This window comes from Lampris incognitus, chromosome 10 (assembly GCF_029633865.1).
Source record: "Lampris incognitus isolate fLamInc1 chromosome 10, fLamInc1.hap2, whole genome shotgun sequence".
Lineage (NCBI taxonomy): Eukaryota > Metazoa > Chordata > Actinopteri > Lampriformes > Lampridae > Lampris > Lampris incognitus.
In genome coordinates, this window is record NC_079220.1 from 9,491,861 (window position 1) to 9,503,346 (window position 11,486).

Here is an 11,486-nt window from a genome sequence, read left to right on the forward strand (position 1 = left end):
AACGTCAGGTAACTCCTTCACTTGAACAAGGACACGCATGATCCTGAGGTACAGAAAACATGGGGGAAAAACATGGATCATGACAGCAGTAGGTGCTTATATCCACCGGACAGGGAGAAGGAGGGAGCAGAGACACATCCCCGCTCATCTCTCACGCGACGTGCCTCATTTGCTCTCCCCAACCCCCCATCTCTCTCTCGCCATCCCTCTAGTCATCCACGGTGATGTTGCGGAACAGGTAGGCCATGGACTCTCCATTGTGGATGCGACGGATGGCCTCAGCGAGTATCATACTCACGTCCACGGTTTTGATCTTGGGACACTGCAGCTTCTGCACTTCGTGGGGGACTGTATTGGTCACCACCACCTGACGGAACAATGAGCAGGAAGATGGCTTTCAGGCTTATTAGCAGCAGGACGCGACTACTTAGGACACGAGCTCACCCGAGAATATCCAGTGACTTTAGTCTCAAGTTAGCTAAAAGAACGGGGACTCACGCTGAGACTTTTACCTACTAACTGTGTAGAAAATATCAACAGGTAACAAAAATCTCAGCTAAACTCAATTTTACTTCGGTGCCAAGTTTCATTCCCCTAGAAACTGCACCTTTCTGTGTAATGTATTCGTGTGACGGCATCTTGAGTTCCTCAACAACGTCTGATAATAGCAAATGTTGTGTAATATTCTAAATATGACACTTACAACTAAACTCAGGACTGTGACTATTGTTTTCAGGGCACAGGATACCAAAAGAGGAAGTGAAACGTTAAACTAATGAGCATAACTGAAATGTAATGCCACACATAACATGTCATTCTAACATTTCTTATTCTACTTGAAAGCTTAAGGAGAAATAGCTGAGGAAAGGTTGAGGTTTGGACTATCCAGTGGCCCTCCTCACCTCATCGATGGCAGACTCCTCTATAAGGCGCGGGGCATCAGCAGACAGTAAGCCATGTGTGGCCATGATGTAGATCTTGTAAGCCCCTCTCTCTTTCAGGATCTCTGCAGCTGCTACGAAGTCCTCCACGTCATCTATGATGTCATCCTGAGGGAAAACGAGAATAACACAACCATGAATACGTAACTCTTCACAACCCCCTCTCACCGGTTTGTCCACCAGTTCACTCTCCGGGTATCACAGCCAGTGGGCTACCTATTTGCACCTGTGGGAACTTTTCTGAAGTTGTATAAGTACAAATCCTTTTCCAAGTATCATTTTCTGTCCTTGTACTTGTAACCCTTCCTCGTTACATACTTCTAAAGGAAGCGGATGCCAGTAAAACCCCGTCTTTGTGGTATTTGGCTACGTTTCTCACTTCCTTTTTCGTATATTCGAGGGAAACCTGAGACCCAACTGTCGACTGTTTGGTTTTCCGAGGCTGTTCTTTCGTTCCGTTTCGTCAGACCCCCCCCTCATCCTGGGGATGTTTTTGTTTCGTGTGCTGGAGATGCTCAGAACAAACGCTCACTCTTTACCTTTTACAATTTCATTTAGCAGACGCTTTTATCCGAAGCGACACACATCTGAGAGTTAGTACAACACAAGCAAGGATCTAGTCAGGTGACGACAACGCAAGTAAGTGTAAAAAAAAACTACATTCAAGTCCAATAGGACGTAGGTGTCAACAGGCAGTGCACAAAGGCAATGCATAGGGTGCACAGAAGTGATTTTTTTTTCTTATTAATACCATCAGGTGTGGAGGTGTTGGAGAAAGAGCTGGGTCTTTAGCTTCTTCTTAGAGATGGAGAGGGACTCAGCGGATCGAATGGGGTTTGGTAACTCGTTCCACCACCGGGGAACTACAGAAGAGTCTGGCTAGTGACTTAGGGCCCCGTTGTGGTGGAAGTGCCAGGCGCCTTTCATTAGCAGAGCGCAGTGAGTGGGACTGAGTGTAGACCCGAACGAGGGAGTCCAGGTAGGCGGGAGCCGTTTTAGTTGCCGTTTTGTAAGCGAGCATCAAGGTTATGAAAATTTCTTTTATCCTTTTTTTTTCTCCCCTTTATCTTTTTTTTCTTCTCCCCAACTGTACTTGGCCAATTACCCCACTCTTCTGAGGCTGCTCCACCCCCCTCTGCTGATCCAGGGAGGGCTACCACATGCCTCCACCGATACATGTGGAGTCATCAGCCGCTTCTTTTCACCTGACAGTGAGGAGTTTTGCCAGGCAGAATCACGCCATCCCCCCCCCCCAGTTCCCCCTCCCCGCTGAACAGGCGCCCCGACCGACCAGAGGAGGCGCTAGTGCAGCGACCAGGACACATACCACGTCCGGCTTCCCACCCGCAGACACAGCCAATTGTGTCTGTAAGGACGCCCGATCAAGCCGGAGGCAACAACGGGGATTCGAACCGGTGATCCCCGTGTTGGTAGGCAATGGAAGAGATGGCTACCCTACCCGGATGCCCTAAGGTTTTGAATTTGATCCGGGCAGCAACTGGGAGCCAGTGGAGGGATATGAATAGCGGGGTGACGTGTGCTGTTTTGGGTCGGTTGAAGACCGGCTGCGCCGCCGCGTTCTGAATCATTTGCAGGGGTTTGAAAGTGCATGCAGGGAGACCTGCCAGTAAGGAGTGGCAGTAGTCAGTGTGTGATATAACAAGAGCCTGTACCAGGAGCGGTGCTGCGTGCTCAGACAGGTAGGGTCTAACTTTACCCACCTGTGATAGGTGCCCTTACGCTAATGGCGTCAATTGTCATCATCATAATGGGCATCGGGTGAGGGATTGACCACTTATAATGGAGACAACTTGAAAACACTTGGAAGAGCAGGAGACGGTAACCGGAGAACAGGAACGGTTGCTTTCAGGGAAGGTAAATCAGCTGCATCACTCAAGACATTCCTAAGGGTCTTACCACAATGATGGCAATCCTTCCTCCCACGTCTCCAACTACAGTGATAGGAGGCTTCTCCTTGGCCATCATTACTAGAAGGGAAACCAGATCCAGTTACAAAAGACCGCAATTACAGAAGGCATGCAGAATCTCATCAGAATTAATCTCCCGAGTAGATTGGGTAAGATGGGTTTAGAAGATGAGACACCATTTTTTTGTTTTTGTTTGTTTTGGGTTTTTTTTTTTTTTGCAATTCTGCACCCTAAATTATGTGACAAAGTCAACAATCAAACTCAATTACAACAGTGAAACCCAATTTGAAATCGCAATCAAAAGCGAGACGATTTATCGCTCGTTAACGTTCCCCATTCTACCCCACCTACCCCTCATAGATTAAACAAATGCCAAACCTACCAAAGCACATGCAATGCAAAATTAAATGACCTTATGATTACATGAGGGTAATTTTTTGCCCAGCATACCCAATCATAGGACACTGTAAAACACGGTACACACCACAATCTCTGCTCGGAGTTGTGGCAGGCATGTGGTAGCAGGTTGTGTAATGTAAGAACCAAATATGCACCAGCCAATCTCATTTCAGACGCATCAGGTGAACAGCAGAGGCCGACAAGCACCGACGGGGCTTCCTTCAGACACAGACGCCACTGTTCTGAGTCAGTCTTCAGGCGAACATTATCACCGCTAGTGACCACATTTACATGTGAAGTAACACCGAGTTCACGGCCCAAGACGCCACTGACGTACACGGCGAAGAGGGACAATCCTGAAATGCTCCCTTCTCGTGAAATCTCACGTATTCTAACCACTGTCAAATATAAACTCGCCTGTCTCGTGAATACTGAAAATTTGAATTTAACAAAAAACAAAAAAACAAAAAAACACGATGGCCATTAACTATCAAAAAGCTAACAACAGGGAGTCCGGGTAGCGTGCCGGTCTATTCCGTTGCCTGCCAGCACGGGGATCGCCGGTTCGAATCCCCGCCTTACCTCCGGCTTGGTCGGGCGTCCCGACAGACACAACTGGCCGTGTCCCGGGGTGGGAAGCCGGACGTGGTATGTGTCCTGCTCGCTGCACTAGCGCCTCCTCTGGTCGGTCGGGGCGCCTGTTCAGGGGGGAGGGGGAACTGGGGGGGGGGGATAGCGTGAGCCCCCCACGCGCTACATCCCCCCTGGCGAAACTCCTCACTCTCAGGGGAAAAGAAGCGGCTGGCGACTCCACACGTATCGGAGGAGGCACGTGGTAGTCTGCAGCCCTCCCCGGATCGGCAGAAGGGGGCGGGGCAGCAACCGGGACGGCTCGGAAGAGGGGGGTAATCGGCCGGATGCAATTGGGGAGAAAAAGGGGGGGAATGTCACACAAAAAAAACCACCAAACAAAGCATTTAAAAAGCTTTCTTGGTGCTGAGGTATGAAAACTAAATTCCTTAAGCCACATAAGCCCTGTGATGGACTGGCGGCCTGTCCGGGGCGTCTCCCCACCTGCCGCCCAGTGACTGCCGGGATAGGCTCCAGAATCCCCGCGACCCTGAGAGCAGGATAAGCGGTTCAGATAAAGGATGGACGGACATAAGTGAAGGGATGAGTTTTGCCTCCTAACTACATGCCCTGAGTTTCTCACAAAGTCGAAGTAATACTGGTGTGCATATAAATGTAGTCACTCAGACGGGCTTATCGGGACTTCAGGACGAGGACGAGGTCACAATGAGCCGGTCACCGACCAGCCAGCCGAGGCTGGTTTGGAGGGAAACGGCCGGAGGAGCGGCACAGAGCGAAGGAGGTGCGTGTCTCGCTGAACGAGGACTCGGGAGCGCCTCACGAGGCAACGGAGAACTTGGCCGTCTCGCATCTAGGCCCAAGTGACCTTTAGCCAAAAATAGCCAAAGCCATGTTGCAAGCGGCACACACGCAACTCAAAAATGGGATGCGTCCTCCCCGCACTGCTTGTTCTGATGTTGCTTCAAGTTACGTGGGACATCTTTGGTATCTTTACAGTCAGGGAGCTAATCCGCCGAGAGATCTCGACTTTCACTTAGCAAGGTTCTCGACGGGGTGAGACAAGGGTTAAAAACCCCGGAGGGATTTCATTGACATGACTGGTTGACGTTGCTCGTCCAAACGCTCTGGTACAGGGGCGTATTCTGCAATACCGCAATAGATGATATCGCTAAAATAATGACTGTCACTAGAAGAAGCATGCCATCATCAGTGAGGAAAGCCAGCAAAGAAGTGCAACGCAGCAGGGTGCTGTTCTCAGAGAAGCGCAGCTTCTCTACTCATAGGCTGCGGGCATTCGGCACATGAAACGCAGCAAACACTCAGTTCATATCAACAATCAGTCAAACCTTGGTCCATCTCCGCATCCTACCACTCGAGATTAGGTTTCAAAAGCATGCCTCATCCTTATTACAGCATGCAGTCATGAGGATGAAGTGTTAATCGGGGTTTTAAGAACAGGTTCAATAAAGGTGTATGATGTGTTGATTGGCAAGATGAGTCCAAGGAGGGATCGAAATTATTGGGGGGGAGGGGAGGGGAGCATGGTTCAATTCTTGAAACGGATTTTTTTTTTTTTTGAATTCTAAAGAAGGAAAATAAACTTACACAAGGAATCTGACCATCTCGTAAAACTACCTTTCTGGAGTCTTTGGCAGTCTCGGCAATGAGGACCGCTTACGTCAACCCTGCTGTATTGCGTTTAGTCTGTGAACATTTCGAACAATATAATACAAAATTTTAGGCCGGCGGTGGCTAACCATGTGCCATGGAGAGCCGTGTGTAGGCCGGGTTTCATTCCAACCCGACTCCACACCAGGGGCCTCATGCATCAGTCGTTACTATGGGCAAATTTGAGCGTACCTACCCATGGGATTTTTTAGCCCTCAAGATTGTCTGGCAGTCAGCCGCAAAGCATGATGGTTATTTGTAATTCCTTACTATTGTCTACCTCTTGCAACGAGCAATCACCTGGGCCTGCAAAGACAGCAGTGTTAGCCAATTGGTGACTAAATTCTCCCTTTGAGACAAACTTCAGGGTTAAAAAATCCCACGGGTGCGTAGGCACAAATTTGCCCATAGTAACGATTGATACATGAGGCCCCAGGTGACTTCACTGATACATTCTTCCTCTTTGGTTGAAGGGTTGCTAATCAGTGAAGTCACCCGGCGTGGAGTCCGGCTGGAATGAAGACCTGCATACACATCGCTGACCATGGGGCACACGGTTAAGGCTCGGCGTTTTCGCTTTTTATTTTTCTAAGCCATCCAGAATGCCGAATTTCGCCACAAGAGGGCGCTGTTACGTAACCTCACACGAACAGGAACAACTTTTCGGATCGGTGAAAACGTAAAATCCGGGTGAAAATCAGTTTAAACCGATCTGCCCCTTTTAAAAAAATCTGGGTATTTTTCGGTGTAAATCGGTAAAAACCGAAAACGCTGAGCCTTGCACACGGTTAGCCACCCCTGGTTTAGGCTATTTGATCCGTTCGGTCAATTTCTCGCACCCGCCATCATCCCCACCCCGAATCCAGACCGTATTTTTACAAGATGCATCAAATTCCCTTGCTTAACACATGCACACATTGAGGAAATAACCAAAGAGGGACCATTTGGTATTCAAAAGGCAAATTAAGTTGACAGTCGTACTTGGGAGCTCTATGCCAGGGAACGGAGCTTGTTGCTTGCCTGCTATTTCCAACAAATAAACACCACGTTAACACAAATCCACAGGACTTGATATGACAGAGACAATATGCCAAGACTTGAAAAATCCTCTCACCAGTATTATGGTTAAAAAAAAAAAACTAACCGGCGTCACAGAAGTGACCCGGACTATGTTAAATACAAAAATACATCCATGCTAGAGTTCAAAAAACAATTTGTGACGCTATTGAGAAATTACAGTTAATTTACGGTTGTTTCAAATAAGAGGATTTTTTTTTTAAGTCAAGGGTGGCAACGCAAGTGTAGAATTTTTTTTTTCATATTTACAAACAATATGGGGAAAGCAAAAAACCGGACAAAATATACTTTGGAGTCATTTGCCAATGACACAAGCATCTTGATCGTGTTACCTTCTCGACCACAGAAACAGCCTTACCAGGAACGGATGGCGTACATGTGTTCCAATGCGTATGCCAAAGTCACATCAGTATTGCTCGCTAAAAATCAATTTCATTTTTGAACGTAAAAATGCACCAAATACAGATGAAATTTGATTCACTTCGCCTGCTTTATGTAAGTGAGTAGTTAGGCTTGCTGAGACTAAGGTGCGGCATTAGTTAAGGCGGCATATGTGCGCTGTTAAGAAGTGCAGCTGGAAAAAAAACCCCCAAGATTTCCCACAAAACAATAAAGTTCAGTGTTATAACATAGGGCGGAAACAGTGGCATCACCAGCTTGACGTGGTTAGTGCAATTATACAAACCATATTAGGTTAGGTGTATTTATGCATGAATGTTCTGAAGGGTTAAAATGACTGGAATGATTAAAAAAAACACATGTTGAATTCAATCACAGTGTGCTAGATCTCATATCCGACAATAAAGAGAGAAACCAAGGTGCCGTTGAAACTGGCTGACTGCGGCTGTCCACTAGACCTACCAAGCTTTACAGCAGGTATAGGCAACATGGCCCAGAAAGGTCCGGTGCAGGTCTTTGTTCCCACCAAGCAGTTACACACCTGATTCTATTAGTCAACCAATAGTCTTTGCTAAAGACCTTGATTTGTAGACTCAGGTGTGTCACGCCTTGGTTGGAACAAAGACCTGCACCGGACCTTTCTGGACCATGTTACCTATACCTGCTTTACAACAAACCTAGGGCCTCATGTATCAATCGCTACTACGGGCAAATTTGTTCGTACACACCCATGGAATTTTTTAGCCCTCAGGATTGTCTGACAGGCGGTCACGACGCATGATGGTTATTTGTGATTCCTTCCTCTTAACATCTATTGTCTACCTCTTGCAACGAGCAATCACCAGGGCCTGCAAAGACATCAGTGTTAACCAATCGGTGTCTAAATTCAGGGGTTACCCAGGTTCTACACTGGTCTCCGAGACAAACTTCAGGGCTAAAAAAATCCCATGGGTGTGTAAGAACAAATTTGCCCATAGTAAGGATTGATACATGAGGCCCCTGGTCTTAAATCTACAAAGATCTGCAGAGCACTACCAAGATCTACAGGTGCCCTTACAAGGAAGCTCTAGTCCCGGGTGTCCTGTGGTGTTGCGTACACAGGGAGGGGAATGTCTCCCATCAGCCATGTCAGACTCTGAACACTGGGCCTCTCCGTGCATCACAGCCAGGCCCAGACGCAACCGCTCTGCGTAGGACTGAGCTCTAGGGGAGAAGAGGAAGGTCAAAATGCAGTTGGGGGGGGGGGGAGTTGTCCACATCCTAGCTCATTCACAAAGGCTGAGGAAAACAAATCGGCAGCAAAAATCCACGTTTTCATACACCTTACCTCTTGGCTGCTGATGGGGACTTTGCCACAATAATGGCATTTCTGTAATCAGGGACCTGACAGGATAACGGAAGGCACATTTCAACACTTGCGGATATGTACGCACACGTTTGCCACCAGTCTATATTATGAAAAACCTAGAATAGCAGTTAGCATGGGATTATCACCTCCTCTTGGATGTACTGCAGCAAGAAAGGCGAGGCACGCAGATTGTCCACTGGAAAGCTAAAAAATCCCTGGATCTCCTTCTGATGCAGGTCCATGGTAATGATGTGTGTTAAACCTTTACGGTTGAAAGAAAGATAATTAACGCAGTCTCCCATTTAAAACGGACACGTGGCGCACTGTGTCAAAAACTGGTCGACTGAAACCACGTCCTTTTTCTGTCAACCTGAGAAACTTTGGATGGGTTTTTCCAAGTTGTTCACATTCACCACATCATGCTGCTATTATTATAATTAGCTGTATTTTAATAATTGGATAATAAGTGTATTGTGTTAATATTATAACAATGGAAGTACACAGCATCTTGATGAAAATGTCTGCTGTGAGAGCCAGGGTGAAACAGGGCAAAGCTTCAGTTGTGTTTGGTTGTCATTGCCGTACCTGCTTTGGCCAACATGGAGGCCAGCAGCTTGCACACTATGGAGCCTCTCTTTCTCATCTTACACTGTTTGCTGTAAGGGAAGTAAGGAATGACCCCGATTATGTTTTTTGCACAAGAGGTCTTGAGAGCATAGGCCATGACCAGCAGCTCCATAATGGCCGTGTTGACATCTCTGGTTGTGTAGAAGAGAGGAAAAAAAAGAAAGACAAAACAAGTGTGAGTGAGATTTGGCAAGAGATGCAAAAAATCCAGTGGTGCAAAAATAAGTGACAATTGTTCTTTTTTTTTGTGGACCCCCCAATTCTATCCAGCCAATTACCCCACTCTTCTGAGCCGTCCCGGTCGCTGCTCCACCCGCTCTGCCGATCCGGGGAGGGCTGCAGACTACCACGCCTCCTCCGATACACGTGGAGTCGCCAGCCGCTTCTTTTCACCTGAGAGCGAGGAGTTTCACCAGGGGGATGTAGCGCGTGGGAGGATCACGCTATCCCCCCCCAGTTCCCCCTCCTCCCTGAACAGGCACCCCGACCGACCAGAGGAGGCGCTAATGCAGCGACCAGGACACACACCCACATCCGGCTTCCCTCCCGCAGACACGGCCAATTGTGTCTGTGGAGATGCTCGACCAAGCCGGGGGTAACACGGGGATTCGAACCGGAGATCCCTGGGTCGGTAGGCAACGGAATAGGCCGCTACGCCACCCGGACACCCACAATTGTTAATTTCTAAATTCGCAAAGGAGCGACCTTTTTACAGAGATCCGACACTGAGGATTTCAAATACTTGCTTGCTGTGTAAATGACCTTCCTTTTGATGCTCACCGTGGTATAGTTTGTATGATGAAGATCGTTTGACCACGAACCGATTCTTTTACATCCACTCTTGTCTCTGTTGTTAGGACGCGAGAAAATGAGCGACAGATTCATTGTTTTTCCCGCTTTCAAAGGAGCATATCAATGCCCATAATGCGTCATACGCATTTTGCATTTTTTCTGTAGCGGTACACGTTCAGAAAGTACGAAACCATCATATTCATCATATCATCAAAATATTATAAATGTTGCTACTGACACATACAGTCCAAGTTTTAGTCTCGTTAATTGTGATTGACACATCCTCTAGAAATGTAGAACACGTTTGAAAAAAAAAAGAAGCATTTCTTGACATGAAAACTAGTAAGTACAAGGCATAGAAACTAATAATTTTAGCAATACTGGCAATAAACTAACTTGGTAATCCAATTGACCTTTCGCAAAGTCCCGCCCCCCTTAGTTACTGTTGCTATGCCCGTCAAGCATTTCAGAACTATCCAGGAAGTAGCCGGAAAACACCAAAACATGAAAGAAGAAATCAGCGCATTGTGTGGGTAAAAGTAACAGTAACAATACGTTAGCTGTGTTAGCTATCAATAATAGCTTGTAGCAAGCTTAGCTTGGAGCAGACAGGTACTTTTGTTGATTTTGGATGGACTGAGCTGGCCATGGGGTCTGCTATGCTGCCAAATCTATTGCCCACATTGCGTTAACGGTTCTGGGTTTCGGGAAGGGAAAGAAAATGACACCCCCTCCAAATTTTCAGATATCTCGTATCCGATTTGCAGATCCCATAGGCACACCGTTTCAGCATTTTGCTGTGTGTTTGAAAGCTTGACGGACAAGCACCTTTCTGGGGCGGTACTTTGCGAAAGGTCAATTAATCCCAAAAAGATACTGTCCATCCATTGATTATCCAAACCGCTTATCCTGCTCTCAGGGTCGCGGGGATGCTGGAGCCTATCCCAGCAGTCATTGGGCGGCAGGCGGGGAGACACCCTGGACAGGCCGCCAGGCCATCACAGGGCCCACATACATATTCATACCTAGGGACAATTTAGCATTTAGTACGGCCGATTCACCTGACCTACATGTCGTTGGACTGTGGGAAGAAACCGGAGCACCCGGAGGAAACCCACAAAGACACGGGGAGAACATGCAAACTCCACACACAAAGATACTGTATTAGGCTTTAATTACCTCTGTTAGATTCCTGGAAGACCACAGACTTCCCCAACTCAACTCCCAGCCGCCTGCAAAACAAATGTGCAACAAAAAGCTATTTAGCAGCTATGCGGACGAGCAGGAAGGCAGTGATTTTAAAACAGACAAGACACTGAGATGTAATAATTACACGATTATGCATAGTGCTTCTTGCATTATCGTCGACATTATCCACAGATAATGCAAAGCGTCTCAGCTCTGCGCGCTCTCTTTTGCCTATCGTCACTAATAAACAGCCAGCAGTCGTGGGTCAACCACGAACTGATGAGGGTTAGATACCAAAGCTCCCAAAAGGCTCTAACTATTTCTTGTGACCAGGAAACCGGAGTCTGTGCTTCCATGTTTTCTGCTCTCCCAGCCATGGAGGAGACCTGCGAAGCCTCTGGTACAACCTTGTCAGGAAGACTTCTCAGCCATGGAGGATGACGAGACTATGCTCACACACTTCAGTGTCGCCTGACATAGCTACTAAAACTCAAAGGTAAGTTTTAAACAGCAGATTTGCCAGCTCTT

The 11,486-nt window shown here is 47.4% G+C and overlaps 1 protein-coding gene across 1 annotated transcript in view; it reads right to left on the reverse strand.

The window, feature by feature from the left end:
• Window positions 1–205: 205 nt before the first annotated feature.
• The window catches only part of prpsap1 (phosphoribosyl pyrophosphate synthetase-associated protein 1), a 12,402-nt gene continuing 1,121 nt past the window's right edge, over window positions 206–11,486 (reverse strand). Inside the window, exons 2-10 of the mRNA XM_056288038.1 lie at window positions 10,950–11,002; window positions 9,759–9,825; window positions 8,937–9,109; window positions 8,498–8,613; window positions 8,331–8,386; window positions 8,061–8,206; window positions 2,859–2,929; window positions 903–1,049; window positions 206–367 (exon numbers count right to left, since the gene is read on the reverse strand). Of these exons, the coding sequence (XP_056144013.1) occupies window positions 209–367; window positions 903–1,049; window positions 2,859–2,929; window positions 8,061–8,206; window positions 8,331–8,386; window positions 8,498–8,613; window positions 8,937–9,109; window positions 9,759–9,825; window positions 10,950–11,002 (988 nt within the window). The 3' untranslated portion in view covers window positions 206–208. The remainder of the gene's footprint in view (window positions 368–902; window positions 1,050–2,858; window positions 2,930–8,060; window positions 8,207–8,330; window positions 8,387–8,497; window positions 8,614–8,936; window positions 9,110–9,758; window positions 9,826–10,949; window positions 11,003–11,486) is intronic.